This window comes from Xiphophorus hellerii, chromosome 11 (assembly GCF_003331165.1).
Source record: "Xiphophorus hellerii strain 12219 chromosome 11, Xiphophorus_hellerii-4.1, whole genome shotgun sequence".
In the NCBI taxonomy this organism is placed as follows: Eukaryota; Metazoa; Chordata; class Actinopteri; order Cyprinodontiformes; family Poeciliidae; genus Xiphophorus; species Xiphophorus hellerii.
Genome location: NC_045682.1, coordinates 2,348,655 through 2,374,872, shown reverse-complemented (window position 1 = coordinate 2,374,872; position 26,218 = coordinate 2,348,655). Strand labels below are relative to the sequence as shown.

At 38.2% G+C, this 26,218-nt stretch overlaps 1 protein-coding gene across 2 annotated transcripts in view; it reads left to right on the top strand.

Moving 5' to 3' along the window:
- Positions 1 to 26,218, top strand: part of sgcd (sarcoglycan, delta (dystrophin-associated glycoprotein)) — a 259,342-nt gene that overhangs the window by 195,255 nt on the left and 37,869 nt on the right. For both annotated transcript variants that reach the window (XM_032576208.1, XM_032576207.1), the window contains 2 exons: positions 3,335 to 3,422; positions 8,056 to 8,175. In XM_032576208.1, coding sequence (XP_032432099.1) covers positions 3,335 to 3,422; positions 8,056 to 8,175 — 208 coding nt within the window. The remainder of the gene's footprint in view (positions 1 to 3,334; positions 3,423 to 8,055; positions 8,176 to 26,218) is intronic.

Below are 26,218 nucleotides of genomic sequence, written 5' to 3'. Positions count from 1 at the left end.
AATGTAATCAATAGCATGTGAAGAGTAACAAGCATGTTGACGAACCTGGACTTGCACCATTCAGTATGTTAAAATACTGAATGGTACATTAGTATTTGGCTAAAATTAACCAAATGCTAATGTAAGACTAAATGCTGTCAGTAGCATGTGGGGTATCATTAGAATGTTGTCTTAGATTGACTTCCTACATTCAGTGTTGTAAACATGGCTAATATGTAAGAAAAATAGCTAAAAGCTTATTTTAGGGAAAAGGCTAACGCTAATGCATTTTCACTGCGCAAGACAGTGCCCTGACCTGAGAGAAAAAGATAATGCAAGGAAATATTATTGCACCACCGTAGGCGGTGCACTGGTGGGGGGCAGTGAAATGCTAATGTTTGTGCTAATGTTAATGTACTGCCTTGCTATGCATGGCAGCTCACTAACCTAAGAGAGAAAGATAATACAGGCTAATATTATTAACTAACCAGAGGGGAGTATTAAGGCTTTTATTTTGAAATTTTAAGTAAGCTTCATTTTAAATGTCCAAACTAATCCCGTGAGTAACAGTGATTGGGTTAAATCGTTTCTATAATGCTCAAAAGAGCAATAATCTCATGTAAAAATTGTCAAGGCTTTTATTTTGAAATTTTCAGTAAGCTTCGTTTTAAATGGCCACACTAATCCCATGTGTAACAATGGTTGGATAAAATCAGTTATAAAATGCCCAAATCACAAGTAGTTCTATAGGCCAGTTCATTCCTTCTCAGTAGTAACTGACAGTTCCACCATGTTGTAGTTCTTGCATTCGGCTCAAACCTCTTTTGTAGGCACTGAGTGTCCGCCATGTTGTAGTCCTAACCTTGAGTCATTGTAGTTCTAAAGAGCAGCTCAACTGTCATGTGAGTGAGACAGACAGGGAGAAACAGAATTCTAATAGTTTGAAGTAGTAAGTTTTTCTGAAAGACCTGAGAGGAATATTCAGGCTTTTATTTTGAATTTTTTAGTAAACTTCATTTTAAAGGGCTACACTAATCTATGAGCAACAGTGATTGGGTTAAATCAGTTATATACTGGCGGAAACAGCCAGTAGCTCTAAATGGCAGCTCAGCCCTCTGTTTTAACAGAGTGTTAGTTAGAACTACAGTGATGAGTTTTTGTAGTCCTAACCAGCAGCCAATGGCCTCCTGTGTTCCGTTGCTATGGTTATCAATCCTCTGCTAACTGTTATTTGTGTGTGAAACAGAGAGGTGGAGAAAGAATTCTATCTTTGTGAGACACCCAGTCAGTTTATATGGAAAAAGCAGTCCGAACAACTCCTTGCCATTCAGGAACCGAGAGACGTATTGGAAAACTGTTTGAAGCGTATGAGAGGGCTATTTGTCATCTCCCATAGTACCGCGATTCATATTTGTAGCTCACTCACAGTAATTGCAGTGATGATGGTGATGTGCTGAGCTGAAATATTTTTAAGAAATACATGGAAGTGAATCTGGGAGACCTGTCAGTTACCCTGGCGCATGACTTCGCTCTGAAGCACCTTGTCAGAAAACCATACGCCCTAGAGAAATTTCGAAAACATTTTACGGGAGCAGGCATTCGTATCAATGTCATGACCGAGTTTGATACAAATCGGGCGATATTTGTGGGCGTGACAGCAATTTCAAAATTGCTTTGGGGTCAAAAATCCACTTCATTTCTCACTCTAATGGAGCTGCAGTTGGTTTCAGTTATACTCTGCGTTTCGGCAGTTGGAAATTTTGCTTGTTTTTTTCTTTTTACGTCGCCATCGTAAGTCCGAATCCCAATAAAAATAATAGCACCCTTCCCGGGATCGAGCAGCACGTTTTGATACCACTTTTGTGGGTGGGCATGCAGCGGTACGAGCCGCATTAACGGAAGAATAATAGATAATACGTAAACTTTCAACTGAAAGTTTACAAAGCAACCAAGTAAATTAGCGCTTTGAAAATTTTCAGGAAAAGTTATTTTGAGAAGTTAAGTGCGCTAAAACTTTTCGAAGTTGGCAAAAACACTAACTGGCTAAACAAACACTTAGCTTGGCTACTAGTGCCAAGCTAAGTGTGTTTAAAATGACTCCAAAGTACTTTAAAGTGACTCCAAAGTACTTGTGTAAATGTACATTATTTTGACCTTGTGGACATCATAGAAAAATCGATTATGAATTCAAAGTTGTGCATCTAATTCTTTAATTATTTTAAAGACTATGGAGGTTTGTTTAGCCAAAAAGCTTAGTGAATAACCTTCATGCCCCACATTGAGTAAACCACATCTCTATAGCTGCATGATCAAAGTTTAATATGAAACCTCCTTAAATGACTCCAGCTCCTCCGTTGCTTCTTGCTCTCCTTTCTGAGCTTGTCACATTGTTCCTGTTGTTACTTGTGTATCACACATTATGTGTATTTACTGTTGAAACTTCAATAAGTTTAATGTCATCACTAACACAAACACACACACTCGCACCCCCACAAGCCAATCCCTTCCTGGGCTGGGAGCGGAGCACAGTGGCCCGGCCGTTATCTCTAATTAGGAAGTTGACTGAGGCATGAAGATTAACCGGAGAGAGTCTGACGTGGTCAGCATTCACGATCACTCAAAGAACCCTGGGAAAAAAAAGTTATCAAAAGCAACGGGAGGATGAAGACAGGGCTGGTTTTGACTCTGAAGTTGCACTTTTGTAACTGTACTCACTTCTTTCTGGAGAAACTGTTGTAGTTTAATGATCTGATGGCTCAAAGGCAAAAACTTTTGGAGTTAAGGTTAACTCCAAAATGCAATTAAAAGACCCAAGAGGAAGTATAACACCAAGCCCACAGGGGGCAACAACTGCTGCTTCTCATCAGCTTGGAAAAACTGCAGATAAGGACCCACCAAAAAAGGGTTGAACATGTCTAATGTTCAGACTTTTGTCTTTGGATTTTGGCTGATTTTTTTTGACTGGAGAAGTGGGTTGAACTCTGGTCCAGAACTTAATTGGTTCAAATCTTCCTTAAAGAACAGGGGCTTTTTTGTGTCAATTAAAAACTTGGAACAGGCAGAAATCACATGTGGGGTACCCCATAGTTCAATCCTGGGCCCCTTCTTGTTCTAGTTCTACTGCTGCAGCATGGCTATGGATGGCAGTTTTGTTTTTGTTTTTTTTGGCAAGTAAAGGAATCGTCTTTTTGTCATCTAGCACTGTATGCATGCGCAAAATTTCCTTATGTAAACAACATGCAACATATCCCGCAAATAAAGGAGCTTAACGTCTGATGCTGGGTTTGTTGGCAGCTCTGTGCTGTTTGATCCAGGCTGAGTGTTTAAATGAATAACACGGTGGATCTCTCCGCAGGGCCGCCCGCTGTTCCTACAGTCGTCCAGAAACGTCTCGGTCAACATCGTGAACAGCAACAACCAGCTGCTCACGCAGCTCGTCACAGGTAGGACTCAGCAGGAGCCACACCCACTGCTTTCATGGAGCCCATTGATGTTTCAGAGGCCAGATACCATCTAAATCAGCAACACATGCACCAAACCCGATCTGTCCATCTCACCTCTCTTCACAGTAATAACTGTATATCATTTACTCCCATATTGCACACAGAAATTTTGATTTCAGAAAATGGAACATTTAATTGGATCCTTTGAAGAAAAAACTTTATTTTTCTAATATTTACTGGAATTTCAGTTGTTTTTTTTTTTTTGTTTATTTATTTGTTTTTATCATGTTATTCCACCTAAACAAGATTTCTTGCATTCAGACGAAGGATGGTACACATAAACATTTTTACCACTTTTAAAACCTATTTTTAAGTTACATATTTAAATTATACAAGTATTTTGCAATATGCCATCCTTTCTTCTATCTATTGGAGTGACAGTAATTTGTTGTTGTGGTGTTTCTCAGTGATTTACTAGACCAGGGGTGGTGAAAAGTAATTTGTGGCCTTCGGGACTATTTTTTGTGGCCCCTGACTGCAATCCATTGGGATTGTAACTGTGTAAGTTTGCACTCCAACACAGTTGATTAATGCAGATGGACACAAAAGGTTTTATGGCAAGATTTTTCTTGACAAATTTAGATCTTCTTATAATAGAAAATACACAAATTATTCCCCTTTTTTAACCACATTTTACAGTCAAATCCCGATCTGGTTATTGATCGTAGATATCTTTTGATACCAAGAAAATGGAAAATAAACACCCCCAAAATTTTAGGTATCTGGTAGCTTGTCTAAACAATCGTGTTCTGGGTCTGTCATGAGTTACAGATCCATTTCCTTCAAAAGACAGGCTACTGTGTTTCATTAATGTACTGCATGTTTAGTTTGTTGAGCAGGTAAAACAAAACCATTTTGTAGTTTTAATGAAGAAAAATTATTTTGTTGCCGGAAAATGCTTTAAACAAAATTGAGTTTTAGAAAATGGATCATATTTGGTATCTGAAGCTAAACGTTTAACGTTCAAAGAGCAAAATCCGCTCTGATTAACTTAATGTCAGTCAGTAACTGTATGTCTTGTTTGTCTCGATTTTGGGGGGTTTTCAATTCTATTTTTTTCACTTGGTGTCTTTGCTTTTATTATCTTATAACTCCCATAACACCCAGTCCCTATTGATGCTACCTAAAGAGTTGATTCATCATTATAAATTGCAAAATCAGACAAACATAAACCAAGTAAATATAAATGACATTTTAAATGATGATTTTATTTAAAAACTTGCCTCTATGCAGAAATAATCACCCTCATAAACATAATTAATTGTGCTACTCTTAGTGGCAACAACTCCTGTCAAGGATTTGCAATAACTGGCAATGAGTCTCTTACATCACTTTGGAAGGAGTCTGGCCCACTTGACCTTCTCAAATTCAACCTCATTTGAGGATTTTCAATCTACTTGAGGTCACTTCTAAAATTGGTTGACTGCAAAATTGCCATTTTAAAGAGTTTGACATCTTCCAAGCCAATTCAAGCAGGAGTAGGAGCAGTTTTGTGGTGCAGATGTGTTATTCTGGGTAATATTAGCTCATCATTTCCAGTTCATTTAAATCCTGTTAATCCTCAGAAATATGCCCTTCATGAGCGTAGCCTCCGTTTCTTTTCTTGTACCATAATCACAGTCTCTCCTTTACTTTCTGCACCTGTCACAACCCAAAGGAGATGATGGCGTTGAATGAATGGTGCTCACTCTGTGTGAACAAGCCCAGGAAGTGTCTTTCACATTAGAAAAGGGCGCCGACATTTGGCTTCTGGCTCTGAAAGAGACGCACCCGAGTTCGCCCCAGTGTTTTTCCCTTCAGATGACTAACCTGTGTTCATGTTATGAGGAGGAACTTGGAATCATCCTGGAGAATGACACAATGAATTGCTCTTCTGTCAATCAGTCACACTGGAAGGCGAGTGTTTTCTGCCGCTAGCTTACACAAAGCAATTAAGGTCGGACGCATTCGCCTGTGTTTTTCTGTTGGTCATGACATCGTTCAGGTATGTTTGCTTGCACCAGAGGTTTTTTTCTCAAATTTGCTGAAGGTTTGTTCTGACACGTCTTTAGGTATGTTATTATAAATTTTAACTGAAAATCATTAAGTCAGAATATTATGTCTGCAATTTCCAATTATGTTATGATATCAATCCAGTTATTAACATTTAAAGAGCAGGAGGAAAGCGGGTATGTCTTTCCTCCTGCTCAGATGGTAGCTAGCCTTATTGGACATAACTTAGCCAAAGATATTTTTTTTTCCCCTTACCCATCTGCCAGTGAAATTTAAAGCAGTCATTGCCATGGCTAATGCCTATCAGAGCATCCCATTTGGGCTGTGAGTTAATAAATAAATAATACACAATCTGATTTAAGACTGATAAAGGAGTTCAAGCCCAGCTCAGAGAAAGATTCTGTCAGCAAATCAGAGCAGCGAGGAGAGATGAACGGTGAGGCCAAACGGCTTCTTGGGTCTTGATTGTTGAAACTTGTTTAGTTTGAGTTAAGCTAAAATAATTTTTGAAATGGTTTAATGTTTATGGTTTAACCATTTTTGAAACATAAAAATGGTTTTATGTCTTAGCATAAAACTATTTTTACATATGGTTTTATGTTAAAACACAAACCATATAATTGGCTCTATTTAGAATGCTGTTGCTTTGTTAATTTTACAGTATAAACTGTTTTAAAAGCTAGTAGTGCTGCTTAGCAAATCTTGTTGGGTTTGCACCTTGGCACTGACTAGCACCAATTAGCCTAGCATTAGTAAACCTAGCAGTGGTTTTCAACAACTGATTTAACCAGCAGAATTTTGTAACTGCTGCACAAAATATCATTTGTGCAGCAGTTACAAAATTAGCCTCAGTTAGCACAGTTAGCCTCAGTGATTGACAATAATTGTAGACTTAGACTTGTGCTTCTTTATTGCCATTGCACAAAGACACTACAGTAAGTTTGGCAACAAATTGCTGTTGCTTGGCTACCGGAGTACACAGAAAAAAAATACTGAATGCCTAGAAGAGTAATTATAAATAGATATAGAAGTATAACCATGTTACTGGTGCAGGTAAGACAAAAAATTACCCTGGCAGTTATTAGCAGTATTGTCAAGCCTCTGCAGTTTACTACAACAGACTTTGTCCCACAACTTTTTTTTTTTGGTAAATTGCTGAGAAACATTTTTTTTTAGTAAAGTCACAGTCAAAAAAATGTCAGTTAAACAAGCAAAGAAAAATGACATTATTAGATCTATATTCTGTCTCTAAGCATTTACTTTCTTCAACTGCACTTAAGAAGAAAAATATATTCCATGCATTAAGAAGGGCCTGATGAAGTACTTGATATAATGCTTAGGTATTTATTTATCAAGGAGAACCAGCTGTTACGATACTACCAGGATAATTAAACACACCAACAATTTTTATTTTATAATGCAAACCTCTGGTGGCTCAATATTTGCAAACATTTCCATTAACTGTACAACCACTCAGCTGAATCTCATCCTGCTCATTTGAACAAACCAACAGTTTCTCTTGGACAATTTCCTCACATGAACGACTCGCTTCAGCTCCTTCCACGCCATTTCTCTTGTATTGAGGTCAAGACTTTGAATTGGCCATTGCTGAACATTAATGTAATTCTTATCAAGCCATTTTTTGGTTGAGCAACCTCAACATTTAGTGCCATTGTGTTGCTCTCTAACCCACTTTCTGCTCAATTCATAAACAAATTTACCGAGTCTTTTATTGATGGAGTAATATAAAAAGCATTACTCCATCAATAATAGAAGGCTGTCTTGGCCTAAATGCATAAAGTGGAAGATAAAAATTTTACTGATGAAGTCACCACGGTTGGAATAGTTTGCCAGCAGGACTAAAACACAGCAGCTGCAGGTTTTAGTTTTTTCTGTTTGTACTTGTATCAGTTTTATAATATTTTAGCAAATTCCTCTTCAATGAATAATATGCTTATAAATTGATTTGAATTGTCCTTCCATTTCTCTGTGCATCTATCCATAATGGGTACATCGAAAAAAAAATTGAATATCGTGAAAAAGATTAGAAAGTAAAGTATTTTTGTTTTTTTAAGTACTAGTTTCTTATATAACGTACTTTTGTAAGCAAACTAATAATTTTTAACTAATATTAAGGAATTGTTGACTTAAAACAAGCTCCTATGTCTTTCTGAAATGTTAGCTGAAAATTAATTTTGTCTTATTTCAAGTGTATTACCATATCTGGACTACAAACTAGACCAAAAACGCTTGGTAAAATTTTGTGTTTTTCCCTAGACTGAAATATTTCAAGTCTGTGTTTCGTCCAATTTTGATGATTGTGGCTTACAGGTAATAAAAACTCAGTGTCTCAGAAATTTCTCAAATTTTTGAGAAAAATTTGAGAGAAAACTTGAACTTTTCAGAGCTCCAAATAACTTTGTTAGTTTTACAACAACACAGGTGAGTAAGTACAATAATACAGTAATCCAGTAAGGCCTGTAGGACACTTCACCATTCTCTTTTTTTTTACTTCCAGAGGGAACTGATGAGGATTCAGTCCTCCTCTTTGATGTCTTCTCTCTGTTTGTGTTCGCTTTAGGATCCAGCGGATTTAAAGCGCGAGGGAAGATGTTTGAAGTCAAATCCACCTCCGGGAAGCTGCTGTTTTCCGCTGATGAGCAGGAGGTAGTGGTCGGTGCAGAGAGACTCCGAGTGATGGGTGAGTGGCCTTCGGAAGTGCCAGTCCAAAAGGATGCTGATTTTTGTCAGCTGGACGAAACATTTTCAAGATGTTGGTTTTCAGGGGATTTTTGGAGGACGTATCAAACCGGGGTGGATTAAATGCAAAGCGAAGATCGCATTAGCATCATAAGGAGAACGAAGTGAAGGCCTCAGATCTCATGTTCGACTTGACAACCTGCAAAGTGCGGATAGAGGAGGATTTTTTTTTAAGCTTTTCCTCAGAGGGAGGAAATTTAAGCAGCGATAGCGAGGAGCTCATATTTCCAGCAGGACTCTGGGGGAGAGGAGGTGACATGTAGTCCTTTAGACAAACGAGTTTTGCGCTTATGACAGGAGATAAGAAGTGACAGAGCTGTTTTAACTGGACAGCCTCTGAGCGACGGAGACGTGACAAGTGATTTCCTGTGTGAGCGGAGAGAGGTGCAGCGGGAACAGCAAGGAGGCGCAAACAAAGCATCTGCATACAATTAAAGCTGCAACAAAGACGGTCCCGCGGCGTGATGGGAAACGTAATCTGCCCACAGGAGGTGACAGATTTAATGTCGGCTTTCTCTGTTTCGCAGGGCCGTGTCACAAGATTTCAGCATTGAATTAAATGGAAATTACGAAATTTGTTTGACAGCGAGGCTCAGCGTGAGGGTTATTACCAAGCCGCTGCTGAAATTACCATTTTCTGGTTCTGGAGGAAGAGGGGTAAATTTATGCAGCCGGGGACCTCAGGAGGTCAGATATTCGACCAGGGAAGCTGAATAGATGATATGCTAAGTGGATGGATTTGCTCAGCAATGAGTTCACAGCCGGAACAGCCATCCAGTGACTTCACAAAGTCAATGGAGATTTCCAGCAGCAAATTATTTCTTCTAAACTACCTGCATAATTTATTTCTCTGCAGACATTTAGATGCATCTTCACTGAGTTTTATTAAGCAACCTGTTGCACATCTCACTCCAGGATGGAGTGATTATATAACAAGTCAAGTTTGTTTGTAGCACATTGCAGCAACAAGGTAGTTCAAAGTGCTTTACACCATAAAACATAATATAATAACCAATTATGAAGCAGCAATAAACATTATATTTTGCCAAATGTCATCATCGTAATCATCAAGACTGTAATTATATAACTGATAATCGAAGGCAGCACTAAACAGGTGGGTTGTTCGTGGCCTTGATTTAAGTTTTCTGGAAGTTTGTTCCAGATTTGTGGTGCACAGAAGCTGAATGCTGCTTCTGCATGTTTGGTTTTGGTTCTGGAGATGCAGACCAGAACCAGAACCAGAAGACCTTAGAGATCTGGAAGATTGATACAAGAACAACAGACAACAGCATTAGTCAGCCAATAAGTTAATACTATTGTGTTTTTTTTTCTACACAGGTAAAAAATTAAAACTACTCTATCTGGCCTTTTAGGAACCACAGCGAATACTTGAGACGCCAAATAAAATGTTAAAACTGCCTATTTCAATAATTCAAACATCAAATATACCTCAATATGCATTAATTCACACAGTGGAAAGAAAACCATCTTAGCACTACTGTAAGCTCTGCTACGTTAGCTCTGCTACGTTAGCTCTGCTACGTTAGCTCTGCTACGTTAGCTCTGCACGTTCGTTCTGCTAAGTTGGTTCTGATTTGTTTTTTTCTAGACTTTTGTTCATCTTGTTTTGGTCGACTCATTGCTTGTTTTGACAGCTATTTCCTCTGTTTCTGGTTGCTGAGCAGTTGGAATGGTTAGTGCCCTTATTTTTTAACGGTTATGATGCGTAACCTTGGCAACGATGTATCTGTTTTATTACCATGAGCAGCTGAATAGCATTTCAAAAGCTCAACTAATACCTGAACTATGATCCCAAGGCCCCAAAGGAATTAAAAAGGAGGCTTCGTGGATGCAGAGACATTTCATTTTGAGCAAACCTTAAAAAATTAGCAAAAAAGAGAACGCAAAATAGGTGTGTTTCCGTCTGCTGGTAATTTTGTCAACCAGGTATTTTTGTCAAATATTTACGTTATGCATGCAATAACAGAAAGTAGAGGTTGCAAATGAGCTTGGATCACACAGCTCAGAAAAATAGATAAATAGAGTCTTTGGACTTTTAACTTCGCTCTAATTTTGTGACTCTGGTAAGTAAGAGAACCACCAGTGGATGGGAGAGTTTGCTACATCAGAACTTATTCAGGAGATGTTTCCATCTCCCATTTGGCACATTAACTTTATCAGAAAAGCTAAAAACCACTTCAAGTGAGCATAAAAATGTTTACATCAACCTTTTCCAATGCGATACTTCAAAAAGAAATAAAAAGCATAAAATAGAATAAAAAAATTGATGAAAACACAGCTACAGTAGCTTTTTCTATGAGAAAATGAACCAGACATCTGTAATTGATCCCCCAGAGCCTGCTCTGATAATATGTGATGTCGCTAAACAAGAAAAGTGCATTTTTACTTTTTTCCTCCAAAATGTAACTTGGGGTTTGTCTGCTGAAGGGACATGGGACGGTGCAGCAGGAGACCGGAGAGAGCGTTAGCATGAAGAAATGGAGGCAAGCATGAAAGAAACAAAAAGGAAAAAGCTGCTCACTGGGATCAAGTTAAATGCAAGGGGAGCCAGGTTCAAGATAATGTTTTGTTTTTAAAAGATCAACTCTGACTCACACTTTCCTAGTTATGACTGAAAATCTTCCTATGAAGTTGAAATTAGCTGGATTAATGTCAACTGGACTTTAGTTTCTGAAACTAAGCACAAATCCCAACATCTGTAACCATAGATTTCTTTAAACGTCTGGTCTGTTGAGGAAGTGATGGAGTTTTGTTGCGGTGCAGGACGACTGGACACACGAGGGTGTCACCTTGTATCCGCTGGGTCACTGTGACATCTGGACAAGCTGAACCAGAAACTGTTTCACCAGATGAGACGCAGACAGGGCAGCACCTGCAGACAGAGCGCTACATGAAAATGTCTTTCGTTTAGAGACTTGTCAACTCGTTTAGAGTTGACAACAGCAGTTGTCATGTAGCTGCTGTTCACTGCAGTTTAATGAGCGGAAGAAGCTAAAACTACAGAAAGAGATGATGCAACGAGGATCAATCTGGACTTTGACTGGGCCACTCTTGATTCTGGTTCCTTTCCAGTAATCCTGTCATAGATTAGTGTTTGATGTCAGACACATCATATTTGACACGTTTCACTGTGAATAATCACACTGCTGCTGCAGCATCTTCAGTAGGTCTTTGGCTTTGGTTCTTGGGTTGACTTACATGTTTCAAGATACAGGTATTCCTCCAATTAACTCAAAAGCATCAGTTAACCTATCAGAAGTTTCCAAAGCCATGACATCATTATTTGGACATTTTCAAATTGTTTAAAGAGGCAGGGATATTTCTGTAAACTCCTGACTTTGAAGACATTAATAAATTAATATCTAACATGTTCTATATCTCAGACCCCATACTGTAAATTTTTAAGCAATTTTTAAAATTTTGCTGTAAATATCTTTCAACCAAATGCTCGTATTTCCAGTAAAAAAAACCTCAATACAGTTTCCTAGAAAAACTCAAATAGTTTTCTGTTCCAATGTTGAATAAATAAGTTGGCGTCAGACAGATTATTATTTATCATGTAATCACAGCTCTTTATTAGACTGATGTCAAGTTAACCCTGTGATATATTTTACTGACTGTCCACAGAAGCACTTTGGTGAATAAATCAAATAATGTGAAGGACATAAAAAAATAAGGTTTGTATAAATTTGTTGTAAGGAAATCCTTTAAGTGCTGTGAGGAAGGGCTTAGTTAATCATCTCTTGTTTCTTCTGTGATGTTCTTTGTTTTGCACAGCAGGATGTTTTGTGAAGGAGCTTAAAACGCCCGCAGTGAGGATAATTAAATTAAATCAAGTTTATTCATGAAGCACGTTTCAAACAACCAGAGAACGAAAACACAAGATAAACTGATTAAAACCATGCAAATCAGAAACATCAGACTGTTAATATAATGTAACAACTCTAAATATACAATGCTGCAAAAAGTATTCACACCCTTTATCTATATTATTACATTATTCTTCACAAACTGTAAAAATGTTGGAGATAGAAACTTTCATTGGGATCTGATGTTTTAATATGAATCTTTTTTTTTTTTTTTCCTTTTTTTTCTCCGAAGAGTTTTTGCAGCGCTAGTGGCTCGTATTTTTTTCAACAGTAGGCAGACAGGAAGGAGGGTGAAGAGAGGAGGGAAGACATGCGGCAAACGTCGTCGGGACTAAGGCCTCCAAACGTGGGGCGTTAAAACCCCCTGCGCCACCACAGCACGCCCCTTAATATGAATCTTTAAAAATCCAGTGCAAGTATTTGTCTTTTAGATTCCTCCTGGGCGTAACTTAATCTCCGTATGAATCCAGCTGTTCTCTGAAGGCTGCACTGGTTTATTTGTGAAGATTAGTGAGCAAACAACATGATGAAAATCAAGGAACAGCAGACAGGTCAGGGATAGATTATAAAATAATATTCCAAGCTTTGAACATCTCAAAAATTTAATCCATCATCTCAAACCTGGATGAAATGTAAACCAACCAAAATGTGGACGTCCACCCAAACTGACAAACAAGGAGAGCATCAATCAGACGATTCTTAGTCTTTGAACTGAAGGCAGTTAGATTGTTGAACATTTAGTCAAATATGGCTAAAACTAAACTAGGGCTGCTCAAGTCCAGTCCTCAAAGGCAATTTTTTTTGTGATTCTGCATCTACAAGTTGCATGATGGTATCTCTCCTTGACTAGCCACGTTTGCTATCATGTCCAACATTACTGAAGTTAACAGAGTGTAAAAATCAATAAAAATTAGACCCAATATCTCTGACACTCACCTCCATGTAAGCCATTACTCGTCCACCTCATCTACATTCATCGCCACCTTTCCAGCCTGACAGAGTCACAGTTCATTACTGTCAGACCCCTCGCTGAAGGGATCTGCTCTGCAGACGGCGGCGCAGATGGGAGACAACAGGACCGGTGGCGTTCTGAGCCGGGTCATGAAAGGTGCACCGTTTGTTGCAGTATTTATTTCAAAGTCAAAACAGTGTGTCATTCCACCGTCTCAGGAACTTCTATATGTATAAAGCCCTGCAAGAGAGAAAGGAAAACAAATTTATCTGTTTGGAGAAACTCAAACTGGCTCAAGGTTTCATTTCTAACATCATTCTGGAAAAGCATTTAGAGGAAATTTATTTTCTAGTTTTCTGAAATGTTCTCGGTATCATCCATCCATAATTACAAAAAATGGAGGATTGAAATGTTTAACTCTGTGTAATGGTCTAAATCTACTTTTTTGAGCGCTTATGTAGAGCAGTGTTTTTGTTTTTTGAAGAGTTACTTTGATACAGTTTAGAATTTTCTCACAATAGCCGCGCTTCCGTTAGTAATGTGCACAAAACTTTGGTGATCTTCTGTTACTGTTGAAAAACATGATTTAACAATTGTTTCCATTAATAGACACTTAAAATCAGGGGCCTAACATTGTTCCTGCAATAAGTCATTTAACATCATTCTCCTAGCACTTCCTGTTATCTTCTTCGTGTTTTTTGCCAGTACTAACATCCGGTTGTTGAATACGACTCATGTGATGCGAATAAAGTGTTTCCAATGAAATACACTACCTTCCACACAGCTGAAAAACCACCTCACCCTAGTGCAAAAACTTTTTATTGAAAAGCGTGACTTTTTTTTCAAAATTCTTGTTTCCATTAAGCAAATTTATTTTCGTAATTCCAATTTGCACAATGTTTCAGTAGAGGGTATTATAAATTTACCAGATCTGATGAATTCCGATATAAAAGCAGCAGCAGAAAAGCTGTCCCACTCCTTTATTCTCCTCTTTAACACATGAAAGAACGGAGACATCTAATAAAGCTGTCACATGTCATTACAGAGCCCATTGTTCCCTTCCCCTCCAATAAAACGTATAATCATCCTCTCCGTATATCTTTAATTGGCCCAACTGAGGTCATTGGAAATCCATGAGGCTGCTGTCAGTGGCTGCTGGAGCTATTTGCAGTGCAGTCAGATCCACTAACAGACTCCCAGCAGGACGGAGACGCTGGTGAACCAACATGTAGAGATAACAATGAATAATTCCTGAAATATCTTCTCTGGGTTGTTTCTGAAAAGTCTGGCTGCAGCGTGTTTGGTTTTAATCTATGGCGTCAACAGTAAGTGTTTCTGTTCTGGGCAACGTGGGCAGCTGCCCAGGGCGGCTTGGCGTCTACGGCGGCATGAGCTTTGTTGTTTGGGTTTAGCTGCATAACGATGACATACTGGGTTTTCAGCAAAAAATACTACATTTTTGGAGGTTGAAATTCTTATAAAGCTAAACTACAACATATTTGGGCGTACTGTGCTTTATTCTACAAGCCGCGTGTATCGATTGTCTACATTTCTTGTGACAAATTCCTTCATTTCCCACAATCTGAATGGATATTTGCAAGCTTGATGAGCTAGTTGGGGCCCTAGGCCTTAAAACTATAACTACTTATTTCAATGAATTGGAAATGTAACATGAACTGTGTTAAGTAGCCATTAACTGGAAGAGGTGTTGCTTGGTCTCCTATTCTGAATATTTCACAAATTGGAAATATGTAGGCCCGTTTGTTTATATTTTATTTATTACCTGTTTGCTATGTCAGCACTACAGCCTCTTAATCACTTTACATTAACTGGGAAAGTTATGTTAGCCTGCTGTAAGAATTTTAAACAGGAATGCACCTAGATGACCAATATTTACAAATATCATATATACACTTTTGACACTGTCAATGCAACCACACAACCTTTTTTCTCTGATTGATGCCCCATAAACCTGTACTGCAGCACATTTCCATGTTTTTCAAATGAGATATTAAAAGAAATTGTGCCTGTGCTGGCTAATGGAAATTGAAATGATGTGTCATGATTGGTTTAAAAAGCAGCGGAGGGGGCACCGAACACGCCTCTGGGTGTCAAAGCTCAGACCATCATGTGTCACATGATGGTTCAAAAGCTACCTAATTAAAGGTATGTTTAACTTGTGTTTTTCACCATAGGTACCTATCTTTTTAACAATGCAAGACATAATTATCAACCTAAAACAGTCTACTGTATGTATGTAAAGAAATATAATTTTAAACCTTTTCTAAATGCATGTTTGGTTTTATAGGTGACCTATTATGCTACCTTAAACTGGTTAGGATAGGTCTATGGGCGATACAAAGCATACATGTTGACTGGCTTCATGCAGCGGGACAGAGTGAGAACAGTCACGGTGCACTCCGTGTGCTTGGTCACTTCTTGCTTGTTGCTCCTTGGTCAGTGTTCATATTTGAGCATTGTTTACTGATAGAGCATTGTCTTAATTTCTATGTTTAATGGTGCAGTCAGTGGTGGTTTCTGACCTGGGCGATATGGGTAAACGCCCAGTGCGTTATCTTTTTAGGGATGGCATGGGACCTCCAGATTATGGCACAGAGATGGGAGCAAAGCAGAATAAAGAGTTTGAGTTGATAATGATATTGATTAAATTTATTTCATAAAATCACAAATCTAAAATCTAGATCTCAGAGAGTAAACACAATAAAAACATACTTTATCTGCAGCATTGTTCTTTAAAACGATACATTACTGATCATTTAAAATTAAATACAATAGGAACACTTAATGATATTGTATTAGCCATTAGGTGATACATTCAGCAAACACTTTTACTTTTAACACTTCAAGTAATTTTAAAAGCCAGTACTTTTGTACTTTTACTCAAGTAAAAATGTTAATGTGGTACTTTCACTAGAGTTCATTTTTGCCTGTTTATTTGTACTTTTATTGAAGTACATTAAGTACTTTATCCACCACTGGTAGAGACACACATTTAAAATGTGCATTTTGCATAACAAGTCCCTTTTAAAGTCCTAACATTGTAAAATCAAATAAAAAAAATAAAGAAACATCTTGAACCAGTCACAACCTGTGCATTTTTATTCTGCTACAGCTGCTGCCAAATCTGTTTCCAACGAGTTAAATAAAACTCTGCGGTGCAGCAGAGGTTTTTGAGTCACTGGGTCAGCCGATATTCCCTCAACAAATTTTCCTGCGAGCTGCATCCCGCTCGGTCCCGCCTCGAATCAGACTCCAACTCCGGAATAAGCACTGCTCACTGAGGCGGTGCGTGCCTCTGGTTTTCCCCTCAGAGCATAGAGAAGGAACTGCAGCGCAGCCGACTGTACTGATAAATACAGTACACAGCTCAGAGCGCGGAGCTCAGAGCGCGGAGCAGGAGTGGCCAGAGGTGCTTACATTTTACGGGCAGTGAGCAAAGACAAGAGTCGGCTTAGCAGCGAGGATTAGAGTCATGTTAACATCCCAGGTTCACAGGAAAGAAGGCGGACAGGCAGCTCTGTAGGAAATAAATACATTTCTTTTAATTATCTGATTAAATGGAGTTTAGTGAGAATAAAAAAATTTAGATTGCCAACTCTTTTCCTGTTTACACTCGAATAAATGTTGGAGCACCATGAGAATGCTCCAGCATTTTACAAATCCTCATTTTCTGCATCAAGCTTTCAGTTTAGATTTTCTGAACATATTCTCCGTCAGACGGAGGCCTAGGCTTTGACTAGACCATTCTAGAACATCTTTCTTGTTTTCTTCAAACCATTTATGTGTAGTTTTACACAGAAATGGTTCAAATTCTGTAAAGAGAAAAAAATATCCTGTGAAGCACCTATTGCTATCGGATTATTAATCGGATAATGCAAAAAAAAATAAAAAATCAATAGATCGGCCCTACACTAAAAAAATAGAAAACCCTTACCAATTATTAGTTCCACCGGCAGATTATGTAACTTATAACAAGATATTTTTCCCATGTTCTAAGTTAAATAATCTGCCAGTGGAACTGGTACTTTTTCATCAATATTATGGAATTATTTACTTGAAACCAGCACCTATATACAACTGAAAAGTTAATTGTAATATAGATTTGTCTTAATTCAAATGTGCATTTTGCATAACAGTAGGACATATGCACCAGAAACTAAAAATACTTGGTAAGATTCTGTGTTTTTGCAGTGTGCTCTGTATTGATGTTGAGCCAAAAATTCTGAGCTTTTCACATGTTCATATTGGAAGGTTTTTTTTTTTGTTTTTTGTTTTTTTCACTGCAGATACATTTTTGGTCCAAATGATCAAGCGTACACGACAGGATTGCCTTATTGCATTTCAGGCAGTAAAGTTTTACTTTATTTTAAAAAATTAATTGAATCATTTGCATCTTTTAGTAGATTTCTAGTATTGTACAAAAAGGCTCAAATGGTTTAATTAATGTGAATCTTCCTATTTTTTATCCAATTAATCAATTATTCATCAGAATCACCGATTAACCGTCAGAATAATCCATAGAATGATCAATTACTAAAATAATCGTTAGTTGCAACCCTAGTTTTCAGGGTTGTTTTTGGTCATTTGTTTCTCAATAAAAGCTTTGTTGATTGATTGATCTGAAAAAGCAATAAAAGGGTAAAACATCCAAAGGGGGTAGATATTTTTCATAGGTGTGAAATCACAAAACTTTCAGAAGGAAGTTAATTGTGCCGTGAGGAGAAATATGTTTCTGAACCAGGAGTAAACAGAGAAAACCCGTCCCTCCGGTATTCCCTCTGTGTTTGGAGGACTCGTAATTCCCCACCTTCTGTTGTTTTCTAGTCGTCGAGAGCGTCTCCATTCTTCTCTTCCTTCATCTCACACCTGCATGGGCTCTCTCCCACTGACACAAAGCAAAACACACATGATGGTAATGAAGACTCGCCAAATTGATCTGGAGGGCCCCAGAAAATAACAACACTGCCTGATTTTCTTTCCCTTTTTTGTTGTAATTATAATCAAACTCCTTTCATTACCTTCAATTATGTGGCTCTGAAGTCTGGCAGAAAATGTATTCAGGCTCTGATAATAGAGCAGGGCCGGCTGCAGGGGGAAGAGCCAAGGTGAGAAGAGGGGGGGGAGGTAATTGGAAGAGTGTTTTTACTCCCACCGTATGGTACGTGTTATCAGCCATCCATGAGCTTTGATGCACTCGCTAAGTAATCACCGCTCCACATTACGGAGCTCATTCTCTTTCATGTTCTGCAAAAGCAAATGAAAGATCCTCGTGTGATCACAGAGAGGATTTCATCCAAATACAAGACTTCTTCGTCTGAGATCAGAGTCAGAACGGAAACCAAAGATCAGTGGTTTTTATGCTCAGATGAGAAAACAGGAAGTTATGTATGCAAAACAAACAAGTTGTTTAGTCGGTGGTGTCAGGAAGTAAGTATTTATGTGTTAGAAACTCTGAGTGAGCAGAACATGACTGGTTTAGTTAGAGTAATAATGAAATTCTTCTTTGGATAAGCTGCTGGATGTTTCCACCAATAATGCCTAAGTCAATGCTTAGTGCATTTCTTCTCTCCACCAAGTCTCTGTTCCAAAAATATAACTATTTTCCAACTAAAGACACTTGAAGGTCCTCCAATGAGAGAACCTATGAATAAGATCACAAAACATGTTCTTTAGTTATCTTTAATTTATTTTCTTATTTATTCTTTGTTCTGGTTTGGTTTTTGTTTCCCCCTCTCTTTCCCACTTCTACCCAAAATATCTGTGTGACCGTCGATCAATTAAAACAAGCAATATTAAAGAAAGGGAAAATATTAATAATGAAAACCAGAAAAAAAAAAAATCCTAACCCACCGCTTGGTTATGTTCCGGTTTGTCTTTGTCCTAATTGTATCCATTTTAATGTATACCTTCTTTTTTATTTATTGTTTGTTCTCTTATCTAATTGGTTATTTGTTATTTTATAGATCAGTATCTCTGTTAATCTGTTTTGTATGAAAGAAAAAGTGAAAATCCTGTGTTAATACACACAAAAGAAATGTAATTACTGAATTTAACTTTAACTTGAACAGCTGAACCAACAACTAAAACAAATCAGTTTTAGCCAAGTGCTAAAGGAGAACTGATGAGTTTTTAAGGGTATTTTCATTCTTGATGTTCCGGTAAACTCAGTTTGACTGAGGACCAAAACTGCAACATGTTAAATTTTCAGTTGCTGCAGTTCGCTTTCACACTGCACTGTGTTCAAACCAACCAAACCCTTTAGAAAACCTGTTCACACCCCCTCTCTTGTGGTGGCCCTGCACCAAGAACCACTGAGAGAAACGACACAAAAACTAATCAACTGCCTTTTCAGAAAATGTGAACAAAAATGGAGTGCCGTCAGATTCAAACTGTTATAGGATTTCTCTTTTGTTGTTGGCAAAAAGGCCTTGAGCCATTTCTACTGCGAGCGCTACATACGTGAATACCCTGCGCTGTAGTCCACTTCCGGTTCCGGTCTCCGGTCCTCTTGGCGTTCACATATCCATTTGAGCTGCACCAAAGTTCATTGCAACCAAACTGAGACGTAGGTTTTTAAGCGGACCAGAGTTCACCTTTTGGTTCCCATCAGAGGTTGATTACGCATTCATACCTCCATAAACGAACCAGAATATCTAGAGACATGAACTATACAGGACTGGTGTGAATGAATCCTTGATCAACATGTGATGAAAGAAAATCTTAAAATGTGTTCTGTAACTTTTTTATTTAGTCTCAAAACAACTCAGAAGTTTGTAAGCAAGTTTCAGGGGATGAATATTTCAGGTCCTGTTTACGCCCGCTCCTCTCAACTTTAGCATTAAATAAATTTCTCCCTTGCTGTTGATGTGACGTCTCATCACTGCAACTGTTTTAGCTGAAATGTGTCAACATCTGCCCGTCCCGCTCAGGATTCTTTACAAACCCATCTGAGGACATTCAGGGTTTCAGTTCGCAGATGGATGAAAACAATTCCTTACTGGACTCCGAAGACGCCGAAGTGAGAGAGTGAAACAGAAAAAAGCTCATTAAATATTAATTTATGCATTCTGGAAGAGAAAGAAAGAGATGCTGAAAGAGATGCTTCTTTAAAAGGGTCCAAATAAATTTTTTAGAAGTGATTTTATAAACTACTTTAAAGCGCAGAGTGGATATTCTTAAGAACAAAGAATCAAATTTAATTTTTCGGTTAAGTTTCAAGTTTTGTCATTGTAGTTACTTATACGAGGATATTAACTATAAATTCAGTTTGATTAATTTACAAAAGTGTGGATAGATATTTGTCCCCCTATACATTTCTTCTGTTTTTAGAGTGACTAACCTCATTTTTTGGTTTAGTTTCACTTTCCTCTCCATGGCTGCATTACTGCCACAACACTTAAAGCAAGAAATCACTTAAACATAACCCGTCTAACAGCTTGACAAAGGCTAAAGTATCTAAGTATTTTTTATCTTGTTTTTAATGCAAATATCTTAATACACTTGGGAAAAAAAGTTAACTTACAAGTAACTTTTCAAGAAGAAATAGAAGCTTATTTTAAGTTAATCAATTAATATTGACGAAAAAGTACTATATCCAGTAAGAGGTCTTGTAAATAGCAAAACCATCAATTAATGACAATATGCTATCATTTTTTTGTTGCCTCCAGGTTTTCACTTATATCACTGCCTCATGCAGAATCATTATCATCGTTACCGTCTGCATTCAGATGGACCTGAAACTGTGGAACTCCAGCGCAAACTCAGCAGAAAAGTTTTCTTGCTGCACAAAGGAGCCAGAAAGTTGTCATTAAAGCAAATGATCTGTGAATCAGATTAGGAAAACATCTTCCAGAATGAATGTGAGAGCTGGTTGTTTTGGCACCATTACCCAGCTGGACTTCTTCTTTCTGTTGTTAATGAAGCAACTTTGACCTTTGGCCCTTTCTCAGCTGGCAGCTGAGGGTCACAACCTGAGAAGCATTGGAGGTCCGCTGCCCTCTGCACTCTGGCTGCGGGAGCTCTGACCCTCTCTGTAATGAGGCCGGCCTGTTTGTTGTTGATGGTTTCCTTCTCGGCTGCTCAGAAGAACTTGGCTTTATTCTGTGTCTGTTTTTGCCCTGTGGACCTCCAGCAGGCGTTGAGTCAGCCTTTTTGGCTCCAGGTTGGCCTGAAAGTGAAATGTTTACCCACAGAAAAGTGCTTTTTCTCTCGTATTTGTTGAAAGGGTTTTAATGCTTTTCTTTTCAATGTGAGGAATGACTGCAGGGGAGGCACAGTCTAAAGATGAAACAATAAAAAAAAGATAATCGCTTATATAAATCAAATCAAGACACCTGAAAGCTTCTTTGTGATTGTCTTTTCAATCCTTTATTGTTTGAGTTTTGATTTTCATGAGCATATTTTTTTACTCTTCTATTATGTCCTACTATACTGCACATGCAACTCTGGTTTCCTAGTGGCTATCTGAGGTATTACATGTTTGGGAAATTAATGGGCATTTGTAATAATTTCGGCAAATTTTTGTTTTCACTTGTGTTCAGGATTGTTTTATTCATCAATATGGCTTAAATCAAGGATTATGAAAATAAAAAAATTAAAAAGGCATAAGAAAAAAATTTTCACAAGTCAGCAGACAGTTTATAAAGTGAAGATGTGTTATAGCATGTTGCCTTAATGCAGCTGCTTGAAGAACTTGTTTGTACTTAATTCTGAGTGGTCCAAAAACAATTTATAACTGCAAAAAGTGCTTGTATTGATGTGAAATATTTATTGGGTGCTTATTATTTATATTTTGGGTTTTTGAGGTCTGTTATGTATTTATCGCAGCAGTAAAGCTGCAAATATGTACATCACTTATATTTCAGCTTTATATTTTTGAATCCTTTCCAGTGAAGTTATTCACTATTGCATATTGAATACTATTGCATTAAAGTCCAATTTATGGCAGTGACTGACAGCAACTCTGACAACATGATATACCCGATCCTGGTAATGGATACAAAATGAAACCTCTTTTCCTATCTTTAATTTGCCACCTCAGGAAATATCCCCCCTCCCCCCTCCACACACACACACACACACACACAAAACTTTCTGGATGATCTTTATGTTTCATCAGATCTCCCCCAGTCTGGATCGTATATCCACCCTGACGGCTTCAGGCTGCTCCTCCTTTTACTCCCAGCTCTCCCTCCTCCAGAGTGGACATCATTAAGCTGTAATAAGACCATAAAAGGCACTTGAGAGTTACTGCAGGGGACTGCGTCACAGCACAGAATATATTTAAAGCCAGACTAAGACAGACACATTTTATGGTGCTATCTGGAGTGCATGAGAAAAGTGCTACCCAGTGTAGTAACTACTTACTTGTGAGATTGTGTTTGGCTCTGATCAATAGATCAGTAAAAGAGAACAAAATGCACACATGGGTTTGCTGCATGGTGCAAACCTCTGGCTTGTTCCAGCTAACAGCAGTTCACTGTAGAACTGACTCTATCTCCATCTGATGGAAAAATGGTTCCTGCACAGATGCATACCTGACACCTGGCTGTCTGCGGGGTGTGAGGACATCTCTCACAGCTTTGTTCCAGGACCAGCCTGAGCTCCAGCAGTCAGGAAGCCAGATTAGACGGTAATCATAGTGGAGGAAATAAGGTGCCCCTCTGCTCCCAGGCTCTGCAGTTGACTCCATCTCCAGCGACAAAGCTAAAGTCCTGGTCAGGGCGTCTGCAGCGATCACAGCTGGTCCGGTTTGTTTTGCAAAGGCGGTTAGATGTCAGTGACAGGCAGCGTTTGTTCTATAGGCAGCTCAGGAGTGTTATGTGCTCTGATTTTATCCTCCTCGACACATAACGGGCCATCTGTGTGAGCGAGGAGGCGAGCGCGCTAGCTGTAATGTTCTCATAACATCTTGTGTGGAAGCATAACCGACAGCCATGATGCAGTTCTTTCATCAGTGATGGCTGAGTTTGCTCTAAGGTGACTTTGGAAGAATGGAGTTGGGGCAGTTAAATGAACTCTTTGAAAAGTTTTAAGTTTTGTTCCTCCATAGCAGAACTTCTTTAATCTAACATCTTTGATTGTTCCTACAAGCGACATTAAAGGAGCAGTGAAACAAAGTACATTACGTGAGACGTCAATGCAATGCAAGTTACAAGTGAAAGTGACTTTGTGTTTGTCTTTTGCATACGGTTTATAAAAGCTGTAGAAGACGGAAAAAATTGTTTATACACAAAAAATATATTTTACAGAACCCTATATGATACCTGAAAATGGATTCAGATTCAGGAAAATATTTCTGATCATCAAACAGACTTTATCATCAAACTAATACAATCAGTGTAAAATTTGGGTGTAAATAAATCTTCCAAACGGACAATGACACTAAGGATGTAACCAAAGTGCTTATCAAGTGTTTTGTCAGTGTTTTGGAGAGGCCATCACATAACTCTGATCCCAGTTCTAGTTCTAAACATCGTAGAAGGGAAGATCTGGCGTAGCACATTCTGTCTTCGTATGCTCCATCAGATATTGCTTATCATTTCTAATAATTTAATCTCTTATTGAGTAAAACACATTTTTATTTTTACATTGTGTATTACTAATGTTGTCCACTTTAGAATTAAAATGAGTGAAGCTGAGCAGAGTCTTAATTCAGAGCCCCACTCCCGCCTCGTGTTGGATTCAAACAGCTGCTGAGGTGCTGATTAATGCCTTCACAAGAAAGCAAACATGAGCGCGACAAACACGAGTCGCTCCACCCACACATCCTGCTCTAATTGTCAGGATGGATCTTTTTGTTTGTTGTGTAAATACTGTGCCACTTGTCAGTTGTCCGGGCGCTGCCCTCATTTGTGTTTGTGTCTGCCATATGGCTTTCTGTCATTATCAGGATAACAGAAGCTGATTGAATGGAAGGGATGCACAGTGAGAGCTTCTACCATCAACATACAGGGAAAGTCGGCCTCCAGGCAGGACAGGTTGTTTTGATGCTTAACTTATCTTTATATTAAGTCAAATTAATAAGGAAATTGTTACCTAATGTCCAATTTTTGTTTAACTGCAACAATTAAACATACTGGCGAAAGAAATGTGGTTCTAATTTACTGAATCTTACTGAAGTTTTGTTTTATTCTGATGAAACCAGTATTGTGTAGAATGTCAGAACAGGGTGTCTGTGCATCCTTAAATTCTTTTCTTTTCTTTTTTTTAAAGTAAGTTGACCTTAAAAATGTTAATCACAGGTTTTAAAGTTTGGTGTGTTAGGAACTACATACATGGTGGAATGTTTTGGACATTTTATAACTGATTTAACCCAACCACTGTTACTCATAAGATTAGTGTAGTCATTTAAAATAAAGCTTACTGGAAATTTCAAAATAAAAGCCTAAATTTTCCTCTCAGGGATATTTAGCCTTTACTCTCTTTTTCTCTCAGGTTATTGAACTGCCTTGCTGTGAATTAACATTAGCACAAACATTAGCATTTCACTGCCCCCCATTAGCATTAGCCTTTTCCCTAAGAAAAGCTTTTAGGTATTTTTCTTATTTATTAGCTACTCTTAGTATGGAGTAAATCAATGTAAGACAACATGGCAGTGATGCCCCTCATGCTACTGACAGCATTTATGCTAATGTTAGCAATTTGGCTCATTTTAACGTGTACACTAATTTCAACATACTGAATGGCATAAGTCCATGTTACTCAACATGCTTGTGATTCTCCACATGCTATTGAGTACATCACAGCTTACTTTAGCATTGATGCTAATTTGTAGCATTAAATCGCTGTTCCAACCGACGGGCACACTTTGGCACATTTCTTCTGAAATTTTCTAGTTTACCAATATCATATATACAGTATTTCACTGCTCTTTCAACACCTTGAAAAAAGAAGACCTCTCCCCCTCTAGAGACAAATGGCAACGAGATGGTAATAAATATCTGTTTTAAATATCGGCACCATTTTATCAGACCGATGCCATATATAAAAAATGACTTAATATCGGCTAGTAGTGATACATTGGGCATCCTTACACAACATGTATTTTTTTGTGGTTGGTAGGGGAAGAACAGTCAGGAGTTTGGAGTTATACTTTTCTTGAAATCCTCGTCTCTACCACCATTTTACCTCATTATTCAAGTCTGGTACCAGCATCAAGTTGATGTCTTCTACTGCCAGGGGCTAGAGAAAAAGAAAACATATATTCTGACATCGTACCAAGAACAAAATGGTCTGCAGTGATTAACTAAAGATACTCTGTAAAGTTATACAGAGATTTTCCATAAGCAGATTGAATTGCTCCCCTGACCCAAAAAAGCATTAATACCCAAGACTCTCTATGATTTGTTGTCAAACATTGAGAGTTGATGTGATTCCACATTTTACCTCTTTAAAAATCTCAGTGTCCTCAGCCAATAACCACTGAGTTCTCCTTTCAGTGGAGATGGAGGGATTTTAATTGTCTGTTGGCGCTGCAGGCGGCCCGTCACCCCTCTTGTTAAATCTGTCCCGTGGCTCGTTTTGTTCCGTTTGGCACCGACTCTCCTCCAGCTCACTTTGACCTGCTGTAATGAGACGGCGTACGGCTAAATATATTTCCCGATAATGTGCAATCTCACTGTCCTGTTGCGAGGCTAACGTCCTCCTCTCCCCCCTTTCCTGACCCTGTACAGGGTCCTCGTCTTCACCTTCATCCTCCCTCGCTTTGGATCCTCTTTGGATTTATACGATGGGTTCATTAAGAGAAAATTAACTCAGAAAAGAGAAGTAGACTAGAAGGAGAAACAGCCAAATTTAGAGGAATAATAGTCAACATGTTGACATTAAATAGATAAAGGAGACATTAGATGAACAGAAAAACAGATAAAAAGAGGGAAGAAGCAAAATGTGGAGAATGGTTTAATTAAATTTTGGTGGACTGCAAAAGAAATATGTAACTTTAATAAAAAATATGTTTTTACATATTTGTTAACAATGTCACCATGTCATAACAGTTTGTGATGAAACAGATAATTTGATTTTCTGTTTGTGCTGACATGTTGTAAATGTGCAGACTCGGTCTTAATTAAACTCTTACTGATGAAGCTTTCAAGAAGCGTAACGGATCATGATCTACAGCA